The 23,368-nt window shown below is 36.2% G+C and overlaps 1 protein-coding gene across 3 annotated transcripts; it reads left to right on the top strand.

Moving 5' to 3' along the window:
• The first annotated feature begins 841 nt into the window (after positions 1-841).
• Positions 842-23,359, top strand: LOC121527150 (altered inheritance of mitochondria protein 21-like). Of its 3 annotated transcripts, XM_041813917.1 has the most exons (20): positions 842-1,068; positions 4,373-4,417; positions 5,424-5,513; positions 5,712-5,747; positions 6,379-6,453; positions 7,508-7,552; positions 8,560-8,649; positions 8,848-8,883; positions 9,516-9,590; positions 10,639-10,683; positions 12,396-12,485; positions 12,683-12,718; positions 13,113-13,187; positions 14,232-14,276; positions 15,918-16,007; positions 16,207-16,242; positions 17,203-17,277; positions 19,680-19,739; positions 22,055-22,132; positions 23,244-23,359. In XM_041813917.1, the coding sequence occupies exons 1-20, from the start codon at positions 991-993 to the stop codon at positions 23,301-23,303; spliced, it is 1,260 nt and encodes a 419-aa protein (XP_041669851.1). In that variant the 5' UTR covers positions 842-990; the 3' UTR covers positions 23,304-23,359. The 3 variants fall into 3 exon arrangements, with proteins under 3 accessions (XP_041669851.1, XP_041669853.1, XP_041669852.1); XM_041813919.1 differs by lacking the exons at positions 12,683-12,718; positions 13,113-13,187; positions 14,232-14,276; positions 15,918-16,007 and having other exon boundaries at positions 843-1,068; XM_041813918.1 differs by lacking the exons at positions 13,113-13,187; positions 14,232-14,276; positions 15,918-16,007; positions 16,207-16,242 and having other exon boundaries at positions 843-1,068.
• The last annotated feature ends 9 nt before the right edge of the window (positions 23,360-23,368 follow it).

The following is a 23,368-nucleotide window of genomic DNA, read 5'->3' as shown; positions in this document are numbered from 1 at the left end:
ACTTTGAGTCTTTAAACTTACCATTTTTATCTTTTCATCTCAGAATGATGTATTATCAGTGTTATTTATATTTTTTCATATTTTACTAATCCTGAAAATGAGGTTGACAGTTTATATTTAAATGTTGACCTTGTTAGGTTCTTAGGTAAGGCCTAAATTCAGAATCTGCGATTGACTTTCACAATCCTGGCCTAAGTAGTCCGGCCCTCAGGACTTCTCACTGGAGCAAATCTGGCCCAAGTAAAGTGAAAGATGAAAGATGAAAGTGAAAGATCCAAGTTTCATTCATGCAGTCACTCCTTCTGAAAAACTGGGTTTCCCTCATTTTGTTTCAAAATGCCTCCACAAATTTTCTTGTGTTTTTCTTTTTGATCAAGGGTCAGATGTTTTGGGTAACTATGGCACACACTTCTGTCATGGTAGAACATTCATGCAACATTTGCTGAACTGTCTCTTATTCACTGATTCTCTTATACTATCTCTACACTGAGTCGTCAGTCATTTCAAATGGATTTGATTTGGTCCATTGTCCTGGACTTCCTCTCTGCCTTACATAATCTTTTGTGCCATTCAAACACACGTGCACGTGGCATGCAGTGTTCTCCATACACCTCAGTTAGTGTACCAAAAATTTTCCACCATTTGTTCAATTTCACCCAAAAAAATAAAGTTAATGTGTTGCCCAACTTTTAGGCTAATCATTTTCTGACACCTAAGCAAAAACACACGACCTTCAGTCAGCAGATAGCAGTGAACTAATGACATCACTTATTGGAAACTTACAGCAGAAGTGCTACCCAAACTGTAACAGCTAACCCTCGGGGTGACTGTGAACCACATGGTTTTATCCTCATAAACCATACCTCGTATAGCTTTTAACACTGTCATATAGGCTAATTCATTACATTAGAGTTAACTGTCTCCAGGGATGACTCCACCCACTGACATGGACTGTATAAAGTCAAAGCAGAAGCAGATTTGTGGCTCAACATGTTCAAGATGAGAAGACTCATACAACTCTGTTTGCTGGGATTAATTGCTGCTGTAGTTCCACTAAAAGGAGGATTGGTAAGATCTGTGATTTTCCAAGGATTTATTAATCTAAAAGATACTGAAAATGACATTAACTACTAAAAATATATTATTACTTCTTTATTATGTTACTCCATGCTAATAATTAAACCCAACTTTAAATTAGATAAATTCATCTTACTCTTTGCAAAAACCTTATTTTGATGAATTTAAATAATAAGCTGATGAAGAGCTTTGAAGCATTGACTGTCTTTGTTTTTTAAAGGGGTTCAGTTAATGATTATGTTACTGTTGTTTGAAATCCAAAGTCTAAGTTTTCACTATCCAAACACAATTAGATGATAGGGGGTCCATAGGATTCAGATTTCACTTGTCATGTTGGGGTAAATGACCTCTAGAAAATTTAAATGGTGTTAATGAAGGGCTTTCCTCAAAGAAAGTTGATCTGGGCACCTTTATTCAGATATACTGGTAAAAGACTGGATCATCTGGTGTAAAAGGGAATGGCAGATTACAACCCTGAAAACTGCCAGTGATATCTTTGAGTTTTATCCATCCATCCATTTTCTTCTGCCCATCTGGGTCGTGGAGGCAGCAGGCTGAGCAGGTCCACCCAGACATCCCTCTATCCAGCAACATTTTCCAGCTCTTCCTGGTGGCCTGCGTTCTCTAAAGAGCAGATTGAGCAGTGAGAACGGCATGATTTAATAGCACCAGTTAATAGATTAAAGACTGACTCTGTCATGGGCTAAATGTTTCGAACATCTCCAGGATTTTATTTTTTAAAAGTCTAGAATTTATTTGTCTGTCAGAAGGGAACGGGTCAAACCTTTGTAAGTAGGTGCAGAAAAAGTTGTAATCCTGGATCTGCGCCTGATCCTCCCTGATTTCATTTGTCAGGATGCACAACTTTCGGACCGTAGTATGCACAGTTTTGGTCTTGTGTGATAAATGAGTAAGTTTAACAGTGAATGCTGACATTAGACCACCACTGTAAAAGAGTTATAGACAGCCGGAGCAGAGGCAGGGATAAAACACACCCCCCCCATCTCCCCGTGGGCTGATAATTTATCATGGGGGGGCGTTTATCAGTATCAGAAGGGGTAAATCTCCCCGGCAGACTGCACCCTGCGAACCGCTTTGATGTCAGTGTGGCGCGCTTGGAGGTGGGGTGGCTTGCTTTGGTCCTGGCCGGGGCCATTTGAGCGTGGCTCTGCGCAGCCAAACTGGTGATGGAAAAGCAAATCAGCACGGCTTGGTTTGGCTCAGCGCAGCTAAAGGCCATAGTGGAAAAGCCCCAATATAATCCCTCCAGCGGGTCCTGGGCCTAACCCGGGGTCTCCTTCCAGTTGAATGTGCCCTGAGGACCTCCACAGGGAGGTGACCAGGAGGCATCCTGATTAGATGCTCAAACCACTTCAACACCCTCTGGATATCTGAGCCCCTAACCCTATCTCTAAGGCTGAGCCCAGACACGCTCCTGAGGAATCTCATTTCAACCACTTGAACCTGCTTCTTCTGGTCATTACCTAGAGTCCATGACCATAGCTGAGGGGTTGGACGAAGATTGACTGGTAAACTGACAGTTTTGTCTTCCCGCTCAGCGCCCTCTTCACCATGAGGGTACGGTACAACGTCTGCAATACTGCTGATTATGGGTGTAAAGGTACGTGTATTCATACCGTACCGATTCGGTACGGGCCTCTTGGTAGGGTACAGACATGTACAGACGGATACATGTGGAACGAAGCTCAGACATAAAACAAGAGCGCAACTCGCTGTCACACTGTCCTGGCAACCACACAACCACAGCAAACGACAGCAACAGCCTGAATATTCCCAGATAAAAGTTTCCTGTTTAGGAACTCTTTCTTTCCCAGTAAAATACAATAGTGGACAAAGACAACTACAGTAGCGCTGACATTATTCAGCAGCTGTGTCGCTAACAGCACGTCTTCCAGCGGACCACTCAAAGCATTTTAAAAATCACCACTCAAACAAGAATGACACCGTAACGAGGAGGAACAACAAAAAGTCTCACCAGCCGGTTATGGATTTCCTATTCTTTAAGATCGTTTTTATTAAAACACTGGTACTCTGGCTCTGTGAATCAAATGAATTCTACCTTCAACTGTCAGCCTCAGAGGAGGGGGAGAGGGGACTCCATCATGTCTGCAGCTGCGTCATAGGTAAAGGTATCCTCAGATTTCACACGGCTCTAACCTCTTTATCCACCAAGAGGCTGTAAAAAGTTCTTCTAAACTTTGTAGTAGGTCCCATTGGTTAAAAAAGTAATCCAGTGCTGAAGTCTGTGTTGAAATCGGCAGGATATATGCTAATTAGCATACTTAACAAGCTAACTCATGGTTGTATGATGATGCGTTCAAGTTAGCTGGGAAATTTTAGTGTTTAAAGAATGGGTATAAATATGTCAATATATCAATTAAAAAACCTAGTAATTCAAAAATTTATTTATTTATTGTATTTTTAATGATTAAAGAACTTTTGGAATGAGGTTGCAGCATTATTAATAATTTAAATGTAATTTATTCAGTTTATTTATTTTGATATAATTTAATTAAATAAAAATTACATTTTATTTATTCGCTTCAACTACCGTACTGAAAACGTACCAAACCGTGACTTCAAAACCGAGGTACATTCGAACTGAAATTTTTCTGTCCCGTTACACCCCTACTGCTGATGCTACAAATCCGCCTGTCCATCTCACGGTCCATTCTACCATCACTTATGAACAAGACCCAGTTTACAAATGTGTGCCTGAAAAAAAAAAAGATGCCAAACAATCTATGATGTATGGAAGCCATTATTACTTTTCTCCGTCTTGCCCTGATAGTGAGTACATTTACGTTAACTAAGCCTTTTACCGGGTGGCGTGGTGGTGGTAGGTCTTTATGATAGACCACATGAGAACCACTCATGAATGCTATTTTTGCTTCACAGGGGTGTGTGTATTTTGTTTTGCTTATTTTGCAGCAACTTTAAGACCAGCAGCTTGATTTTTGTTTCCTCAGGAAGTAGTCTACATCATACATTAAACAGTATATTTAACACTGTAGGCTGATGGGACTATATTTCTGATCAAACTTGAGCACTTAGGTGAATAATAATGTCAGTTTTAAAACATTTACTACACTGCTGTCGCCCGTATGAAAAGAAAAGAATTGATTTGACTTGGTGCTTCATTTGAAATTGTTCATGACTCTGCAACAGCAGAATAAACAAAGAGGTCAGGGTTTTACCCAAGCACCTCAAAATGTGTCTTTGCTCTGGTGTTGTACATTTTTCTGATTAAAGTATTGTGGATTTCTGATTTCAGGTAGCTAAAAGAGATACAACTCCGACTGCTACGCAAAATCAAGGGGTATGTGAAACAACAAAGCAAACAAACAGAAAACACTGTTAAGTGGAGTTTAGGCTGATATAATTTCTACTGCAACTCTGTTTGTTGGTATGAATTGTTGTAGCACCTACGAAGAATCGGTAAGATCTGTGATTTTCTGCAGATTTATTTATTTAAAAAGAGATTGAGAGTTACAAAACTAGATTCATCACATACTTAGAAAAACCTCATTTTGATGAATTTGATTAATAAACTGATGAGGAGCTTTGAAGCATTTACTCTATCAGTAAACAATAATTCATCCTTATCATCAAAAGGAGATAATTTTCCTGCATACAAGTTAAAGAACATTCTCCTGATGGTGGATTTATGGGTCTCTAAAGAGCAGAAAATCTACACAATAATATTTTGGAATGGGCTGTGTGTGACGTAAACAGCTCCTCACCACGCTGAGTAGCGCCATGATTGTGCAACACAACGAAACGATACATACATTTGTTGCCAACACTTTTGATTATCGATTTTTATTGGTTTGTTGATGTTTGTTGCAGCCCTAGTTGCAGGATCTTTACTGAAAGAAGGGTTTTCTAAAGTGCCTGTCAGTTTCTAAAAATAGTAAATTTGTCACCAAAGCTTTGGGTGGTGTGTTAAAATTCTCCAGTGGTCTGTTGAGCAAAACATTGGCTTTGTGCAGTACACCTCTAAAACGTCCTATATATGGTTATACATGCTCAAACTGCACCCCTCATAATGGAACACATTTTGAAATGCTGCACTAGGTCTGACTTAAAAATGAGATTTTATGTTGTCACAGTTTCTGAATGTCAACAGTCTGGTATCAAACAAACATAATGAGGCACTGAATGCTATTAAGAAGTATTAAGAATCAAGCTAGGCAGTAGAAGCCATCTGTGTTTCTTGTGCTGCTGATATGACAAATAATGATCATTTTCAAGCAAATTTCTCTGACCAAACACTATTATTATTATTTTAACAACAGCTAAATCATTCAAATTTCTGTTTTTAGGTTTCCACATACAGGTACACAGCATTCCACAATAATTCCACGTTTTCTAATGGAACAGGTGCTAATGATACAGAAACCAACCCAAGCGAGGTGAGTGGTTTCAGTTTTCAAGTGTTTCATACTTCAGTTTTGTTGTGCCCAATTAAATCTAGGAGCATGGTTAACTTTGTGTTAATGTTTTTTTATGTCCAAAGTCTTGTTATTTTGTTTCTTCAGGGTGAATGTTTGTCATATTTGAAGGAATGAAATTTATATTTCCAAATAAATCCACTATGACTTTGATTTCAGAAACCAAGTGACAGCCCAGTAGATGATCCTGACGAGGTAAGGTCCATTTTTAATGTCATTCTGAGATTTCTGTAAAAGTCTGAGAAATCAAACACAATATATCTAAGTGCTACCTTTAGACTCTTTTAAATGAATTGTAAGAAGTATTGTAAATACTAGGAGTGGACCGATTATTGGCCTGACTGATTGCTGAGGTTGATATTTGGCATTTGGCCAATTATCATTATCTGCATTTTATTTTACGTATAATCAATAAATGAAATACTGAAAAAGTGTTTCTTCCCTTCTGTCCTGTACACGACACAATCTGACTTACTAGATGTCACATGACTACCAACCAATTAATACTTAATACTTTGTGCAGCTGGCACAGTGAGCGTATGGCGTCACCCCATTTTCTTGTTTCTACTGTGTAGCTCTGTGCCGATTCTCATACTGATAGATCTAGGGCTAAATTGTTTGTTCTTTCATGTTTTGATCATACAGTTTCACTTTTGCCACATTAAAAACATTTTATATGTCATTATAAATGAGTATCGTTCACAAATATTGGTTCTTGGTTATTGAAGCTCTAATCGATTTCGGTAAAATCAATACTGGTGGACCCCCGATTAAAACATCATGCTCACACTGCCATAGCTGATAACTTGTTTTTTTTCTCCTTCAGCTGACTGGGAAGATATTTCCAATAGTGAACACTGGGGGGTTTCCACCTCCTCCTGCTTACAAAGAGAAATCCAAGGTAGGAGGAAGTTAAGAAAGATATAAAGATATCTGCATTGGAAAGATTTCTGATTTCTTATTTGATGTTCACAGTCAAATGCCATGAAACTGGAAAAATGTAAATATCAATAAGGCAAACAAGTTATTGGAGTTTTGCTGATATCCTGCATGCAGATAATTTCACATTTATTGTAGCTGATATTGAAATTGATATTCAACTGTTACTTGGATCTGTAACTTGAGTCCTCAAAATGAACTCTTAAATCTCAGGGTGAACAAAAAATAAATAAATAAATAAATAAACAAAAGAAAAGAAATGAAGTCCCTAGAATGGTGCTGCCAAACAATCTATGATTTTGTAAGCCATTATTACTTTTGTCCATCTTGTGAGTACATTTAGGTTAACTAAGCCTTTTATCTTGAGAGAACAAAGCTAGTTTTCCCTTGAGAAAACAGAGAAAATTTTCATCACAGAAAACTGAGTGAAATAAAATGTATGCGTGCATGTCCTCTCAGGGCTTCTGTAGAGTTTTGCCTTTTAAACATGTAAGCTTGTCCTGTTTCTTTCAGTCTGTCAGTCATGTTTTATTTCATCTAAGGGTGAATCAAAAACATTTTATTTGGGTGGCGTGGTGGTGGTAGGTCTTTATGATAGACCACATGAGAACCACTCATGAATGCTATTTTTGCTTCACAGGGGTGTGTGTATTTTGTTTTGCTTATTTTGCAGCAACTTTAAGACCAGCAGCTTGATTTTTGTTTCCTCAGGAAGTAGTCTACATCATACATTAAACAGTATATTTAACACTGTAGGCTGATGGGACTATATTTCTGATCAAACTTGAGCACTTAGGTGAATAATAATGTCAGTTTTAAAACATTTACTACACTGCTGTCGCCCGTATGAAAAGAAAAGAATTGATTTGACTTGGTGCTTCATTTGAAATTGTTCATGACTCTGCAACAGCAGAATAAACAAAGAGGTCAGGGTTTTACCCAAGCACCTCAAAATGTGTCTTTGCTCTGGTGTTGTACATTTTTCTGATTAAAGTATTGTGGATTTCTGATTTCAGGTAGCTAAAAGAGATACAACTCCGACTGCTACGCAAAATCAAGGGGTATGTGAAACAACAAAGCAAACAAACAGAAAACACTGTTAAGTGGAGTTTAGGCTGATATAATTTCTACTGCAACTCTGTTTGTTGGTATGAATTGTTGTAGCACCTACGAAGAATCGGTAAGATCTGTGATTTTCTGCAGATTTATTTATTTAAAAAGAGATTGAGAGTTACAAAACTAGATTCATCACATACTTAGAAAAACCTCATTTTGATGAATTTGATTAATAAACTGATGAGGAGCTTTGAAGCATTTACTCTATCAGTAAACAATAATTCATCCTTATCATCAAAAGGAGATAATTTTCCTGCATACAAGTTAAAGAACATTCTCCTGATGGTGGATTTATGGGTCTCTAAAGAGCAGAAAATCTACACAATAATATTTTTGGAATGGGCTGTGTGTGACGTAAACAGCTCCTCACCACGCTGAGTAGCGCCATGATTGTGCAACACAACGAAACGATACATACATTTGTTGCCAACACTTTTGATTATCGATTTTTATTGGTTTGTTGATGTTTGTTGCAGCCCTAGTTGCAGGATCTTTACTGAAAGAAGGGTTTTCTAAAGTGCCTGTCAGTTTCTAAAAATAGTAAATTTGTCACCAAAGCTTTGGGTGGTGTGTTAAAATTCTCCAGTGGTCTGTTGAGCAAAACATTGGCTTTGTGCAGTACACCTCTAAAACGTCCTATATATGGTTATACATGCTCAAACTGCACCCCTCATAATGGAACACATTTTGAAATGCTGCACTAGGTCTGACTTAAAAATGAGATTTTATGTTGTCACAGTTTCTGAATGTCAACAGTCTGGTATCAAACAAACATAATGAGGCACTGAATGCTATTAAGAAGTATTAAGAATCAAGCTAGGCAGTAGAAGCCATCTGTGTTTCTTGTGCTGCTGATATGACAAATAATGATCATTTTCAAGCAAATTTCTCTGACCAAACACTATTATTATTATTTTAACAACAGCTAAATCATTCAAATTTCTGTTTTTAGGTTTCCACATACAGGTACACAGCATTCCACAATAATTCCACGTTTTCTAATGGAACAGGTGCTAATGATACAGAAACCAACCCAAGCGAGGTGAGTGGTTTCAGTTTTCAAGTGTTTCATACTTCAGTTTTGTTGTGCCCAATTAAATCTAGGAGCATGGTTAACTTTGTGTTAATGTTTTTTTATGTCCAAAGTCTTGTTATTTTGTTTCTTCAGGGTGAATGTTTGTCATATTTGAAGGAATGAAATTTATATTTCCAAATAAATCCACTATGACTTTGATTTCAGAAACCAAGTGACAGCCCAGTAGATGATCCTGACGAGGTAAGGTCCATTTTTAATGTCATTCTGAGATTTCTGTAAAAGTCTGAGAAATCAAACACAATATATCTAAGTGCTACCTTTAGACTCTTTTAAATGAATTGTAAGAAGTATTGTAAATACTAGGAGTGGACTGATTATTGGCCTGACTGATTGCTGAGGTTGATATTTGGCATTTGGCCAATTATCATTATCTGCATTTTATTTTACGTATAATCAATAAATGAAATACTGAAAAAGTGTTTCTTCCCTTCTGTCCTGTACACGACACAATCTGACTTACTAGATGTCACATGACTACCAACCAATTAATACTTAATACTTTGTGCAGCTGGCACAGTGAGCGTATGGCGTCACCCCATTTTCTTGTTTCTACTGTGTAGCTCTGTGCCGATTCTCATACTGATAGATCTAGGGCTAAATTGTTTGTTCTTTCATGTTTTGATCATACAGTTTCACTTTTGCCACATTAAAAACATTTTATATGTCATTATAAATGAGTATCGTTCACAAATATTGGTTATTGGTTATTGAAGTACTAATCAATTTCGGTAAAATCAATACTGGTGGACCCCTGATTAAAACATCATGCTCACACTGCCATAGCTGATAACTTGTTTTTTTTTCTCCTTCAGCTGACTGGGAAGATATTTCCAATAGTGAACACTGGGGGGTTTCCACCTCCTCCTGCTGACAAAGAGAAATCCAAGGTAGGAGGAAGTTAAGAAAGATATAAAGATATCTGCATTGGAAAGATTTCTGATTTCTTATTTGATGTTCACAGTCAAATGCCATGAAACTGGAAAAATGTAAATATCAATAAGGCAAACAAGTTATTGGAGTTTTGCTGATATCCTGCATGCAGATAATTTCACATTTATTGTAGCTGATATTGAAATTGATATTCAACTGTTACTTGGATCTGTAACTTGAGTCCTCAAAATGAACTCTTAAATCTCAGGGAAAACAAAAAAAAAAAAAAAACGAAAAACAGAAAAGAAATGAAGTCCCTAGAATGGTGCTGCCAAACAATCTATGATTTTGTAAGCAATTATTACTTTTGTCCATCTTGTGAGTACATTTAGGTTAACTAAGCCTTTTATCTTGAGAGAACAAAGCTAGTTTTCCCTTGAGAAAACAGAGAAAATTTTCATCACAGAAAACTGAGTGAAATAAAATGTATGCATGCATGTCCTCTCAGGGCTTCTGTAGAGTTTTGCCTTTTAAACATGTAAGCTTGTCCTGTTTCTTTCAGTCTGTCAGTCATGTTTTATTTCATCTAAGGGTGAATCAAAAACATTTTATTTGGGTGGCGTGGTGGTGGTAGGTCTTTATGATAGACCACATGAGAACCACTCATGAATGCTGTTTTTGCTTCACAGGGGTGTGTGTATTTTGTTTTGCTTATTTTGCAGCAACTTTAAGACCAGCAGCTTGATTTTTGTTTCCTCAGGAAGTAGTCTACATCATACATTAAACAGTATATTTAACACTGTAGGCTGATGGGACTATATTTCTGATCAAACTTGAGCACTTAGGTGAATAATAATGTCAGTTTTAAAACATTTACTACACTGCTGTTGCCCGTATGAAAAGGCAAGAATTGATTTGACTTGGTGCTTCATTTGAAATTGTTCATGACTCTGCAACAGCAGAATAAACAAAGAGGTCAGGGTTTTACCCAAGCACCTCAAAATGTGTCTTTGCTCTGGTGTTGTACATTTTTCTGATTAAAGTATTGTGGATTTCTGATTTCAGGTAGCTAAAAGAGATACAACTCCGACTGCTACGCAAAATCAAGGGGTATGTGAAACAACAAAGCAAACAAACAGAAAACACTGTTAAGTGGAGTTTAGGCTGATATAATTTCTACTGCAACTCTGTTTGTTGGTATGAATTGTTGTAGAACCTATGAAGAATTGGTAAGATCTGTGATTTTCTCCAGATTTATTTATCTAGAAAGAGATTGAGAGTTACAAAACGTTAACCATCAAGAACAAGTTGTTTCTATTTCTTTATTATGTAACCCCCCTAAAATCAGTTTCCTGTTTTTAATCAACTAGATTCATCACATACTTTGCAAAAACCTCATTTTGATGAATTTGATTAATAAACTGATGAGGAGCTTTGAAACATTGACTCTGTTTATTAAAGGGTTCAGTTAATGATTATGTTACTGTTGTTTGAAATCCAAAGTCTATGTTGTTACGATCCAAATACTTTAAGATGACGGGCTATCTTAAGGGCTCAGATTTAAATTGTAAAGGGGCAATTTAAAAACATAAATACAGTATATATAATAAATTAAGATGGCTCCTGATGCAACAAGCAGTCACAGCAGTGGTTCACTTGGAACCCAAAGTGGACACTAGAGCGTGGTTGCAGGGCTGTTTTCTAGGGATCTTTAATGTGTGCCTGGAAAAAACGTAGTTTATGGTAAAAACATCCATGATGCATGAAAGCCCTAGCAGACTTATATTCATGTATTTATTTTACTCCATTTTGCCAAAATAGTGAGTACATTTAGTTTAATTTAGTGTGGCTTTTTTCTCCAAAAAGTCAAATTTTCATGTCATCATGGGAAACAGAGTAAAATCAAACGTATGCATGCATATCCTCAGGTCTCTGTAATGATGCAGTTTTTCAAAGATCTTTAGCTTTTTGTAAAATTAGTTTTTGTTCCATGTAAGGTCCTAAGTGGATATTTTTTACCACTAAATACAGAGTGATTGAACATTTTCAGTATTTTGGGGTCCTGAAGATTGGCCAGATTGCAACCACTGTGTTAAATCACAGGGACTGGATTTTGTGATAAATCCACCTCACTGCTCCTTTAGACTCCTGAGAGTGAAAAAATGTTGAACGTCAACTCTTACTGGAAATTACCACTTGGTTTTTGAGAGTTACATTGGTATGAAAATATGACTTATCCCCACAAAGACTGGCTTTAGTTATACTCCAGTCCAGATATGAAGTTTATTTCAATCTCTGTATAATTTTCTATCAGGACAGGAGTGCTGCATTGCTTTACAATGTAGTCCTGAGTTGCAGGGTCTTTGCTGAAGGAGGGGTTTTCTAAAGTGCCTGTCAGTTTCTAAAAATAGTAAATTTGTCACCAAAGCTTTGGGTGGTGTGTTAAAATTCTCCAGTGGTCTGTTGAGCAAAACATTGGCTTTGTGCAGTACACCTCTAAAACGTCCTATATATGGTTATACATGCTCAAACTGCACCCCTCATAATGGAACACATTTTGAAATGCTGCACTAGGTCTGACTTAAAAATGAGATTTTATGTTGTCACAGTTTCTGAATGTCAACAGTCTGGTATCAAACAAACATAATGAGGCACTGAATGCTATTAAGAAGTATTAAGAATCAAGCTAGGCAGTAGAAGCCATCTGTGTTTCTTGTGCTGCTGATATGACAAATAATGATCATTTTCAAGCAAATTTCTCTGACCAAACACTATTATTATTATTTTAACAACAGCTAAATCATTCAAATTTCTGTTTTTAGGTTTCCACATACAGGTACACACCATTCCACAATAATTCCACGTTTTCTAATGGAACAGGTGCTAATGATACAGAAACCAACCCAAGCGAGGTGAGTGGTTTCAGTTTTCAAGTGTTTCATACTTCAGTTTTGTTGTGCCCAATTAAATCTAGGAGCATGGTTAACTTTGTCTTAATGTTTTTTATGTCCAAAGTCTTGTTATTTTGTTTCTTCAGGGTGAATGTTTGTCATATTTGAAGGAATGAAATTTATATTTCCAAATAAATCCACTATGACTTTGATTTCAGAAACCAAGTGACAGCCCAGTAGATGAGCCTGATGAGGTAAGGTCCATTTTTAATGTCGTTCTGAGATTTTTGTAAAAGTCTGAGAAATCAAACACAATATATCTAAGTGCTACCTTTAGACTCTTTTAAATGAATTGTAAGAAGTATTGTAAATACTAGGGGTGGACCGATTATTGGCCTGACTGATTGCTGAGGTTGATATTTGGCATTTGGCCAGTTGTCATTATCTGAATTTTATTGATCATACAGTTTCACTTTTGCCACATTAAAAACATTTTATATGTCATTATAAATGAGTATCGTTCCCAAATATTGGTTCTTGGTTATTGAAGCTCTAATCGATTTCGGTAAAATCAATACTGGTGGACCCCTGATTAAAACATCATGCTCACACTGCCATAGCTGATAACTTGTTTTTTTTCTCCTTCAGCTGACTGGGAAGATATTTCCAATAGTGAACACTGGGGGGTTTCCACCTCCTCCTGCTGACAAAGAGAAATCCAAGGTAGGAGGAAGTTAAGAAAGATATAAAGATATCTGCATTGGAAAGATTTCTGATTTCTTATTTGATGTTCCAAGTCAAATGCCATGAAACTGGAAAAATGTAAATATCAATAAGGTAAACAAGTTATTGGAGTTTTGCTGATATCCTGCATGCAGATAATTTCACATTTATTGTAGCTGATATTGAAATTGATATTCAACTGTTACTTGGATCTGTAACTTGAGTCCTCAAAATGAACTCTTAAATCTCAGGGAAAACAAAAAAAAAAAAAAAAAGAAGAGAAAGAAATGAAGTCCCTAGAATGGTGCTGCCAAACAATCTATGATTTTGTAAGCCATTATTACTTTTGTCCATCTTGTGAGTACATTTAGGTTAACTAAGCCTTTTATCTTGAGAGAACAAAGCTAGTTTTCCCTTGAGAAAACAGAGAAAATTTTCATCATAGAAAACTGAGTGAAATAAAATGTATGCATGCATGTCCTCTCAGGGCTTCTGTAGAGTTTTGCCTTTTAAACATGTAAGCTTGTCCTGTTTCTTTCAGTCTGTCAGTCATGTTTTATTTCATCTAAGGGTGAATCAAAAACATTTTATTTGGGTGGCGTGGTGGTGGTAGGTCTTTATGATAGACCACATGAGAACCACTCATGAATGCTATTTTTGCTTCACAGGGGTGTGTGTATTTTGTTTTGCTTATTTTGCAGCAACTTTAAGACCAGCAGCTTGATTTTTGTTTCCTCAGGAAGTAGTCTACATCATACATTAAACAGTATATTTAACACTGTAGGCTGATGGGACTATATTTCTGATCAAACTTGAGCACTTAGGTGAATAATAATGTCAGTTTTAAAACATTTACTACACTGCTGTTGCCCGTATGAAAAGGCAAGAATTGATTTGACTTGGTGCTTCATTTGAAATTGTTCATGACTCTGCAACAGCAGAATAAACAAAGAGGTCAGGGTTTTACCCAAGCACCTCAAAATGTGTCTTTGCTCTGGTGTTGTACATTTTTCTGATTAAAGTATTGTGGATTTCTGATTTCAGGTAGCTAAAAGAGATACAACTCCGACTGCTACGCAAAATCAAGGGGTATGTGAAACAACAAAGCAAACAAACAGAAAACACTGTTAAGTGGAGTTTAGGCTGATATAATTTCTACTGCAACTCTGTTTGTTGGTATGAATTGTTGTAGAACCTACGAAGAATCGGTAAGATCTGTGATTTTCTCCAGATTTATTTATCTAGAAAGAGATTGAGAGTTACAAAACATTAACCATCAAGAACAAGTTGTTTCTATTTCTTTATTATGTAACCCCCCTAAAATCAGTTTCCTGTTTTTAATCAACTAGATTCATCACATACTTTGCAAAAACCTCATTTTGATGAATTTGATTAATAAACTGATGAGGAGCTTTGAAACATTGACTCTGTTTATTAAAGGGTTATGACGGGCTATTTTAAGGGCTCAGATTTAAATTGTAAATGGGCAATTTAAAAACATAAATATAGTATATAAAATTAAGATGGCTCCTGATGCAACAAGCAGTTACAGCAGTGGTTCACTTGGAACCCAAAGTGGACACTAGAGCGTGGTTGCAGGGCTGTTTTCTAGGGATCTTTAATGTGTGCCTGGAAAAAACGTAGTTTATGGTAAAAACATCCATGATGCATGAAAGCCCTAGCAGGCGTATATTCATGTATTTATTTTACTCCATTTTGCCAAAATAGTGAGTACATTTAGGTTAATTTAGTGTGGCTTTTTTCTCCAAAAAGTCAAATTTTCATGTCATCATGGGAAACAGAGTAAAATCAAACGTATGCATGCATATCCTCAGGTCTCTGTAATGATGCAGTTTTTCAAAGATCTTTAACTTTTTATAAAATTAGTTTTTGTTCCATGTAAGGTCCTAAGTGGATATTTTTTTACCACTAAATACAGAGTGATTGAACATTTTCAGTATTTTGGGGTCCTGAAGATTGGCCAGATTGCAACCACTGTGTTAAATCACAGGGACTGGATTTTGTGATAAATCCACCTCACTGCTCCTTTAGACTCCTGAGAGTGAAAAAATGTTGAATGTCAACTCTTACTGGAAATTACCACTTGGTTTTTGAGAGTTACATTGGTATGAAAATATGACTTATCCCCACAAAGACTGGCTTTAGTTATACTCCAGTCCAGATATGACGTTTATTTCAATCTCTGTATAATTTTCTATCAGGACAGGAGTGCTGCATTGCTTTACAATGTAGTCCTGAGTTGCAGGGTCTTTGCTGAAGGAGGGGTTTTCTAAAGTGCCTGTCAGTTTCTAAAAATAGTAAATTTGTCACCAAAGCTTTGGGTGGTGTGTTAAAATTCTCCAGTGGTCTGTTGAGCAAAACATTGGCTTTGTGCAGTACACCTCTAAAACGTCCTATATATGGTTATACATGCTCAAACTGCACCCCTCATAATGGAACACATTTTGAAATGCTGCACTAGGTCTGACTTAAAAATGAGATTTTATGTTGTCACAGTTTCTGAATGTCAACAGTCTGGTATCAAACAAACATAATGAGGCACTGAATGCTATTAAGAAGTATTAAGAATCAAGCTAGGCAGTAGAAGCCATCTGTGTTTCTTGTGCTGCTGATATGACAAATAATGATCATTTTCAAGCAAATTTCTCTGACCAAACACTATTATTATTATTTTAACAACAGCTAAATCATTCAAATTTCTGTTTTCAGGTTCGCGCATACCAATTCACAGTATTCCACAATAATTCCACGTTTTCTAATGGAACAGGTGCTAATGATACAGAAACCAACCCAAGCGAGGTGAGTGGTTTCAGTTTTCAAATGTTTCATACTTCAGTTTTGTTGTGCCCAAGTAAATCTAGGAGCACGGTTAACAATATATTATTGGTTTTTTTATGTCCAAAATCTTGTTATTTTGTTTCTTCAGGGTGAATGTTTGTCATATTTGAAGGAATGAAATTTATATTTCCAAATAAATCCACTATGACTTTTATTTCAGAAACCAAGTGACAGCCCAGTAGATGAGCCTGATGAGGTAAGGTCCATTTTTAATGTCATTCTGAGATTTTTGTAAAAGTCTGAGAAATGAAACACAATATATATAAGTGCTACCTTTAGACTCTTTTAAATGAATTGTAAGAAGTATTGTAAATACTAGGAGTGGACCGATTATTGGCCTGACTGATTGGTGAGGTCGATATTTGGCATTTGGCCAATTATCGTTATCTGCATTTTATTTTATATGTATAATCAATAAATTAAATTCTCAAAAAGTGTTTCTTCCCTTCTGGCTTTATTTTCACTCCCTGCAGTCTTATCAGATGTCCTGTACACAACACATTCTGATTTACGAGATGTCACACGACTACTAGCCAATTAATACTTAATACTTGGTGTTACGTCCCCGGTCTCGGGGAATCTGGACATAACATAATGTCTGGCCCCACTCATCCCACTCCAAAGGAAGCCAGGTACAAGTAAAGCAAAGTTAAGCAGCAGTTTAATTGGATTAATATGAGTAACAAAACAAATTAACAAAGAAGAAGGGCTTAATGTTTGATGATCTTAATGTTTACCTTGACACGCCCACACAGCCACAGAGACACTCTCACACACACTCAACACTGCAGGGGAGGACACAGAGCTGCACATACACAATAAAACAGAAATACAAAACTATGACCCAGGGTCATAACACTGTGCAACTGTTACGGTGAGCGTATGGCATCGTCCTGTTTTCTTGTTTCTACTGTGTAGCTCTGTGCTGATTTTTATACTGATAGAGCTAGGGCTAAATTGTGTGTGATCCTTCATTTTTTGAATTAAACATTAAAAACATTTTATACGTCATTATAAATGCATATTGTTTAAAAATATTGGTTATCATTTCTATGAAGTACTAAATGATTTCGGTAAAACTAGTATTGGTTGACTCCTAATAAAAACATCATGCTCTCACTGCCATAGCTGATAACTTGTTTTATTTCTCCCTCAGTGGACTGGGAAGATATTTCCAATAATGAACACTTTTGGGTTTCCACCTCCTCCTGCTGACAAAGAGAAATCCAAGGTAGGAGGAAGTTAAGGAAAGATATAAAAATATCTGCATTGGAAAGATTTCTGACCGGATTTCTATTGTGATGCTGTGGTGTGACCTTAAATGGGCAGTTCATGCTCAAAAACCCTCCAATATCGCTGAGTTAAAACAATTCTGTGAAGAAGAGTGGGCCAAAATTACTCCACAGCGATGAGAAAGACTCACCACCAGTTATCGCAAATGCTTGATTCCAGTTATTGCTGCCAAGCGTGGCACAACCAGTTATTAGGTTCAGGGGGCAATTACTTTTTCACACAGGGCCACATAGGTTTGTTTTTTTCCTTTAATAAATAAAATCATTATTTAGAAACTGTATTTTGTATTTACTTGGGTTGTTTTGTTAGATATTAAAATGGGTTTGATGATCTGAAACATTTAAGTGTGATAGATATGCAAAAAAAATCAGGAATCAGAAAGGGGGTAAATACTTTTTAACAGTACTTTAAATACTTTCTTGTGGTGTAAAATGTATTTTAAAACTAGGCCTTTGCTTTGAAATCCTCTGTTTATGAAAAAAGAATAAGGAGGTTAGTGCTTTGAGTTTCATGTTTCACTTGAATCTAGGTTTTGGTATCCCCAGAAGATTTTCATGTCTCAAACTGGGCCGCAGCGCACTGAAGATTGGGAAAGGCTGCCCTAGAGCAAATTTTTAAGTATAAGGAAGGACAAAAACAAAAGAATTTCATCTTCAAAACACACTATATAGTTAAAGGATGAACAAAGAAACAAACTTAGTCCGTAGTACACTTTTGAAAGTTTGAGGATTGAAGCATTTTATTTTATTTGAGAGGATCGTATTTCTTGTGAGTGGGCGTGGCTTCAGCGGATCTAACCGACACGCCCACACACCATCCTAAAGCAGATTTTGCTGCCTAACTTTTCATGATTTTGAAGCTGAATTTTATAGACTTTGAGAGGCTTTTTTCTGACTGAAATTTGGCTTAGTGGTTCATAACACAGTGGCCTGTCATACAACAAACCTAAACTACAGATTTTATTAATCACTTCACAGGGACTTTAAGGATGAGCACGGACACAGGTGACGTAGGTTTGTTGGTTCTACCTAAAAGGCCACAAACATATTCCTACATACAGCCAATGTGTCAGCTGCAAACAATGGCATTAATGTCCTATTTGCAGATAAATATAATATACTGCTGCAGCTAATATTAATATCATGTCAATAATATTGTGCATCTCTAATATTAATCGTTAAAGTCAACATGTGGATAGGTTTTCCTAAAGAGATTGTCACCACTCATTACAAATACTTTTTATCTTATTTTTAAGAGATGAAGATATACACAGTAACCCGCAGAAAATATTTAACTCCTTATAGATGAGTAAAATTTTAAGGATAGGAAATTAATTTATATGTTTTTTAATTGTACTTATTGAGTGGACATTTCCTTTATTAGGAAATAGGAAATAATAATAATGATACATTCAAATAACTTTATTAGTATCCAAAATCTGACCCCAAAATTAAACCGTACAATTATTAAGCAATAAACAGAATAACATTAGCCTAAACAACAAAAATCAACAGTTTTATTCTGAAAAGATAATAGCAGAAACATAAATCCAACATAAGAGTGTTTTTATAAGGGGTACAAAATGAGATGGTTTTAGTTACACTTGAACGTTTTCTCACCTGTCAGCACAATTAAGGGAGAAATATGTTTTTTATTTTAAGTGTTAAACTCTTGTATATTCAGTATCAGTCAAAAATGAGTAGCAGTTTAGTAGACTTTGACATATGCAAACAAATCGTGTCCATGCTGGACTCTGATATCAGCAGACCTGACCCTTTTTACGGTAAAGGGAGTTTACAGACTCCACCTCCTGACGCTGACACTATAAAACAGCTGTGTGAAGATTAGAGTTTAAGTTAAAGATGAGAGGGCTGACAGTGCTGTGTCTGGTGGGTTTAACCCTCGCTGCTTCGGTAAGACAGTGTCGGAGTATGATTGTACGATTTCTAAGGTTTACTGAAAAGGAAACAACTTTAAAGGATCTAAAAATGAATGCTGCTTTTGCTTTGCAGGGTTTTGTGTTAAGCTTCTGCTTATTTTGCAGTGGCTGGATGACCAGCAGCTTGATTTGTGTTTCCTAGAGCAGACTTTGAAAAGTACATTTGATTTGTCAGTCATGACCAGATTTGTGATTAAACTGAAAACTTGTGTTCAGTTTTATATACTATACTGCTGCTGTCTGTGTGATCAGCAGTTGATTTAACTGGTGCTCAGTTTGAAACCATCGAGCATAGGCAGAACTAAACAAAAAGGTCAGGCAGGGTTTTATGTGAACAACTAAAAAAGTGTTTTTGTTTAAATGTTGTATCTGTTTTATAAAGTATTGTGTGTTTGTTTCAGTTGTCTGAAGGGGGTACAGCCTCGGTTCCAACGAAGAAAGAAGATAAAAGACCAGAATGGGTACGTGAAACAAAATGCAAAAAAACATAAATAAAAAAAAAAAAGGCCTGATTAGAGGAGTTTAGGCTGAGATGGTGGATGCTACAGCACCGAGTTAGAAGTATGGAAATTCAAATAGCAGAATTCTACCTACTCATAGTAAAGTAACATTCAGGACAAGATGAATGATGACTTATCTATGTGTCCTAGGTAAAAATGCTAGGTAAGACCAAAAGAAAATTTTATCAGCTTACTTATTTGTCCCAAAAACAATCTTTGGACATAGAAATGCTTTGCCTCAAATAGCCCTGAGTATCATTGCCTATATTTTTTACAGCTGTCATTCCAAGTCCTTTGCCAAAGAACGTTGTCATATTTGTCTTAAAATGAAGGTTCAATCTTCAGTCCAGGGTTTTGAGATTTTCTTACAGGTGTCAAGCTGAAATTGTCTAAAAATAATATAAGTGGGGTTTACAGAAGTCTAAGTCAGAGATCTAAGCTAAGACAAACACGCATCAGAAAAGGGTTCAAGTGCGTTAGATCAGTGGTTCTCAACCTTGGGGTCAGGAACCCCTTGGGGGTCACGAAACACTGAGAGGGGGTCACCAGATGCCTTTAAAAAAAATACTGGGAATATTTTTAAATTACACTTTTGCCACTTTATACCAATTTAAAACAAGTGTTAATCATGTTTTTATCACCTTTTAACACCAATTTAGCTAATTTTAGCACATTTATGCACTTTAAACCTATTTTTGTCCATTTTAAACCCTTTCCATCACTTTTTTTCTGCCTGTTTTTTGCCACTTCTAAAGCAACTCTTGTCACTTTCTGCCTATTGTTGCCTCTATCAACAACTCTTTACACTCCTTTTTGCCAGCTTTAACCACAGTTAGCCCATTTTTGCCAGTTTATATCAAATTTTCATCCCAGTCCACCTAATTGCCACCATTTTTTTTATACCTAAAAGCCAGTTCAGCCACTTTTGCCTGTGCCTGTTTTTGCCACTCTAACCAATTTTTGTTTTGTTCCACTTTTATCTATTTTTTTGCCACTTTTAACTCATTTATTTTCTTGAAAAATCCAATTTCATCACCTTTTTCTCATCATAAACCAATTATAGCAAATTTTAACCTATTTTAATTGTGTTTTTACAAGTTATTTCTATTTAAAGAAGGCTAGTTACTACACAAATGAACAGATATTTTTTCTTTGATAAGAGTGGTTATTATTCAGATCAAATATAAGATATGGTTTTCACAGTTTTAACTTCACAATGGACCATAGTTTTGCTGACCTCCATGGACCCCCAGTTTAGCTGGGCCCAGAAACCTCCCCCTTTATCCCCCTTAAGGACGGCCTGTTGCACACAACTATTCTTGATTGTGCATGGCTGTGTTCAACCACCTTCAGGTACAGGGGGGTCCCCGGTCTCTGGTACCTTTATTTTGGGGGTCACAGGCCGAAAAGGTTGAGAACCACTGCTTTAGATGGTAAGTTTGTTCATACGTCTGAACCTTATGAAAATGAGGTAAGAACAGGATCAGTTTGTGGATAAGGCTAAATCACATTTTCATCCCCGTGTGATAAATTAATCGAAATTAGTCTAAAATTTTGATAACACTAAAAAAGGAAATCAGTTAGACACCATAAAGCAGCAGACAATGGAAATGGACTTTTCTACATTAACAGCCTAAATGTTGCAATAACATAATCTGATGACAGTTAAAACTTAAAATAAGAAGTTTTAATGCTTTTTAAAAGCCTTTACTTTTGCTAAATTGATTTATAACTTGTAATACTAAGTTTTAAGATTTTTGTGACCCTGCAGACACCGTTGAAGAGTGTTCACTTTTTTTTCTTGTGAGAAATTGCAGGTTTGTAGTCTAGATTTAAACTTGGCGCATTTTTCACAGTTAAAGCATAAAGAATAACAAAAATTAACATGAAAGTCTATTTTAAGCCTTTGTGCTTCACTGCCTTAAAAAACAGAGGAGCAGGAAAATACAAGTAAGCGGTAATATTCAGTTTAACGGTTTTCAACAGTCGGTTGCTAACTTGCTATCCATATCAGCTCCAGAGTTGAGCGCCAGTTTTCTTTTACCGCCTAGTTCATAAAGTACAGTTCATAAAATTGTCTTTTTCTTATTTTTTAAAATGTTTTATACGTATTCCTAGTCTTTCTACTTATAATTCAACATTTTCTCATCAATTCTGAACTTCAGTTTAGTTACCTGTAGGCGTTTTGGCCCTGGTATGACTCCACGCCACAGCAGTGCCACTATGTGGCCGAGGAAAGTAACGTCAGTCATTTTAAAGAATTTGTTTCATTTCAGGTCCCAGATATTTGGCATGGCTTTGACAGTGAAAACCATGATTTTGAACCAGACCCAACTAATAAAAGTGTGATTGAGGTAAGAAATTATTCCTATCTCTAACAATCACTTCACAGAGTTACCCTTTTGACCACTCAGTGTCACAGTGAGTCAGAAAATAGATCTTCACTTCAATTGGCACCTTAGCTTTTAATTTAAAATATCCTGCACTGTATCTTACTGTTTTACTGTAACTCAAATACTACAAGAAGGCCCTCTGCAGTAAAATGCACCACTTCACATGCACATCTGCGCTAATTAATCTGTTACTTAAATCACTGCAGTAAAACGCCTCACCTCATATGCAATTACTAATTTAATCTACAGTATCAGTACTCAAATGCTGTAAGTAGTAAATAAATTCACTGTATCTCAAATATTGTAAGAAATCTTACTTTACACATCTGCAATAATTAATCAATTAACTGTGACTTAAATCACTGGGGTAAAATGCTTCACCTCATATGCAATTACTAATTTAATCTACAGTATCAGTACTCAAATGCTGTAAGTAGTTAATATATTCACTGCATCTCAAATATCGTAAGAAAGCTCACTTTGATAAAAGCCTTACCTCACATGCACATCTGCATTAATTAATCTATTAACTGTGACTTAAATCTCTGGGGTAAAATGCCTCACCTCATATGCAATTACTAATTTAATCTATTTACCAAATTCAAATACTGTAAGTAATCCTATTCACTGTAAGTCAAATACTGCAGGAAAGCTCTCTGTGGTAAAATGCATCACTTCATATGCACTTTTGCACTAATTTATCATCTTAAATGATCATCTCTGCTCACACCCTTGCATATTCTATACTTCTGTTCATGTGTAGTCAGCATTCTTGCACCCTTTGTAACCACACTATCAATGCACATGGCCGTGTAAAATAACTTTACAAGAGCTTGTGTATATTTAAATCTTAATTTTTCAATACTTTTGCTTTTTTAAATTAAATGTTCAATTCCTGTCCATTGAGAGCAAAGCTAACTGGTACCATATTCCTTGTTGCATAAGCACACTTGGCCAATAAACCTGAATCTGTTTCTGAAGCATTTACTACACCATGCAAGCCAAATAGCACTTAAACTGGAAAAATAAGATTTTAAGTGCTTTACTTCAAATGTTTTTTCTGTCTTCTCAGGAAGGGGCAAAAATAAAAGAAAGCAGAGATGCCAACATGTCAACCGAGATGACCTTTTGATTCTTCTGTTTGTGCTTCTGCCTCATGTCAATAAACATTTCAAGTCTGTTGTGTGAGAAAAAGTT

The sequence above is a fragment of the Cheilinus undulatus genome, linkage group 19, assembly GCF_018320785.1.
Source record: "Cheilinus undulatus linkage group 19, ASM1832078v1, whole genome shotgun sequence".
NCBI lineage: Eukaryota > Metazoa > Chordata > Actinopteri > Labriformes > Labridae > Cheilinus > Cheilinus undulatus.
Note: the sequence above shows the minus strand (reverse complement) of the source record. Positions and strands in the feature narration are given on the sequence as shown.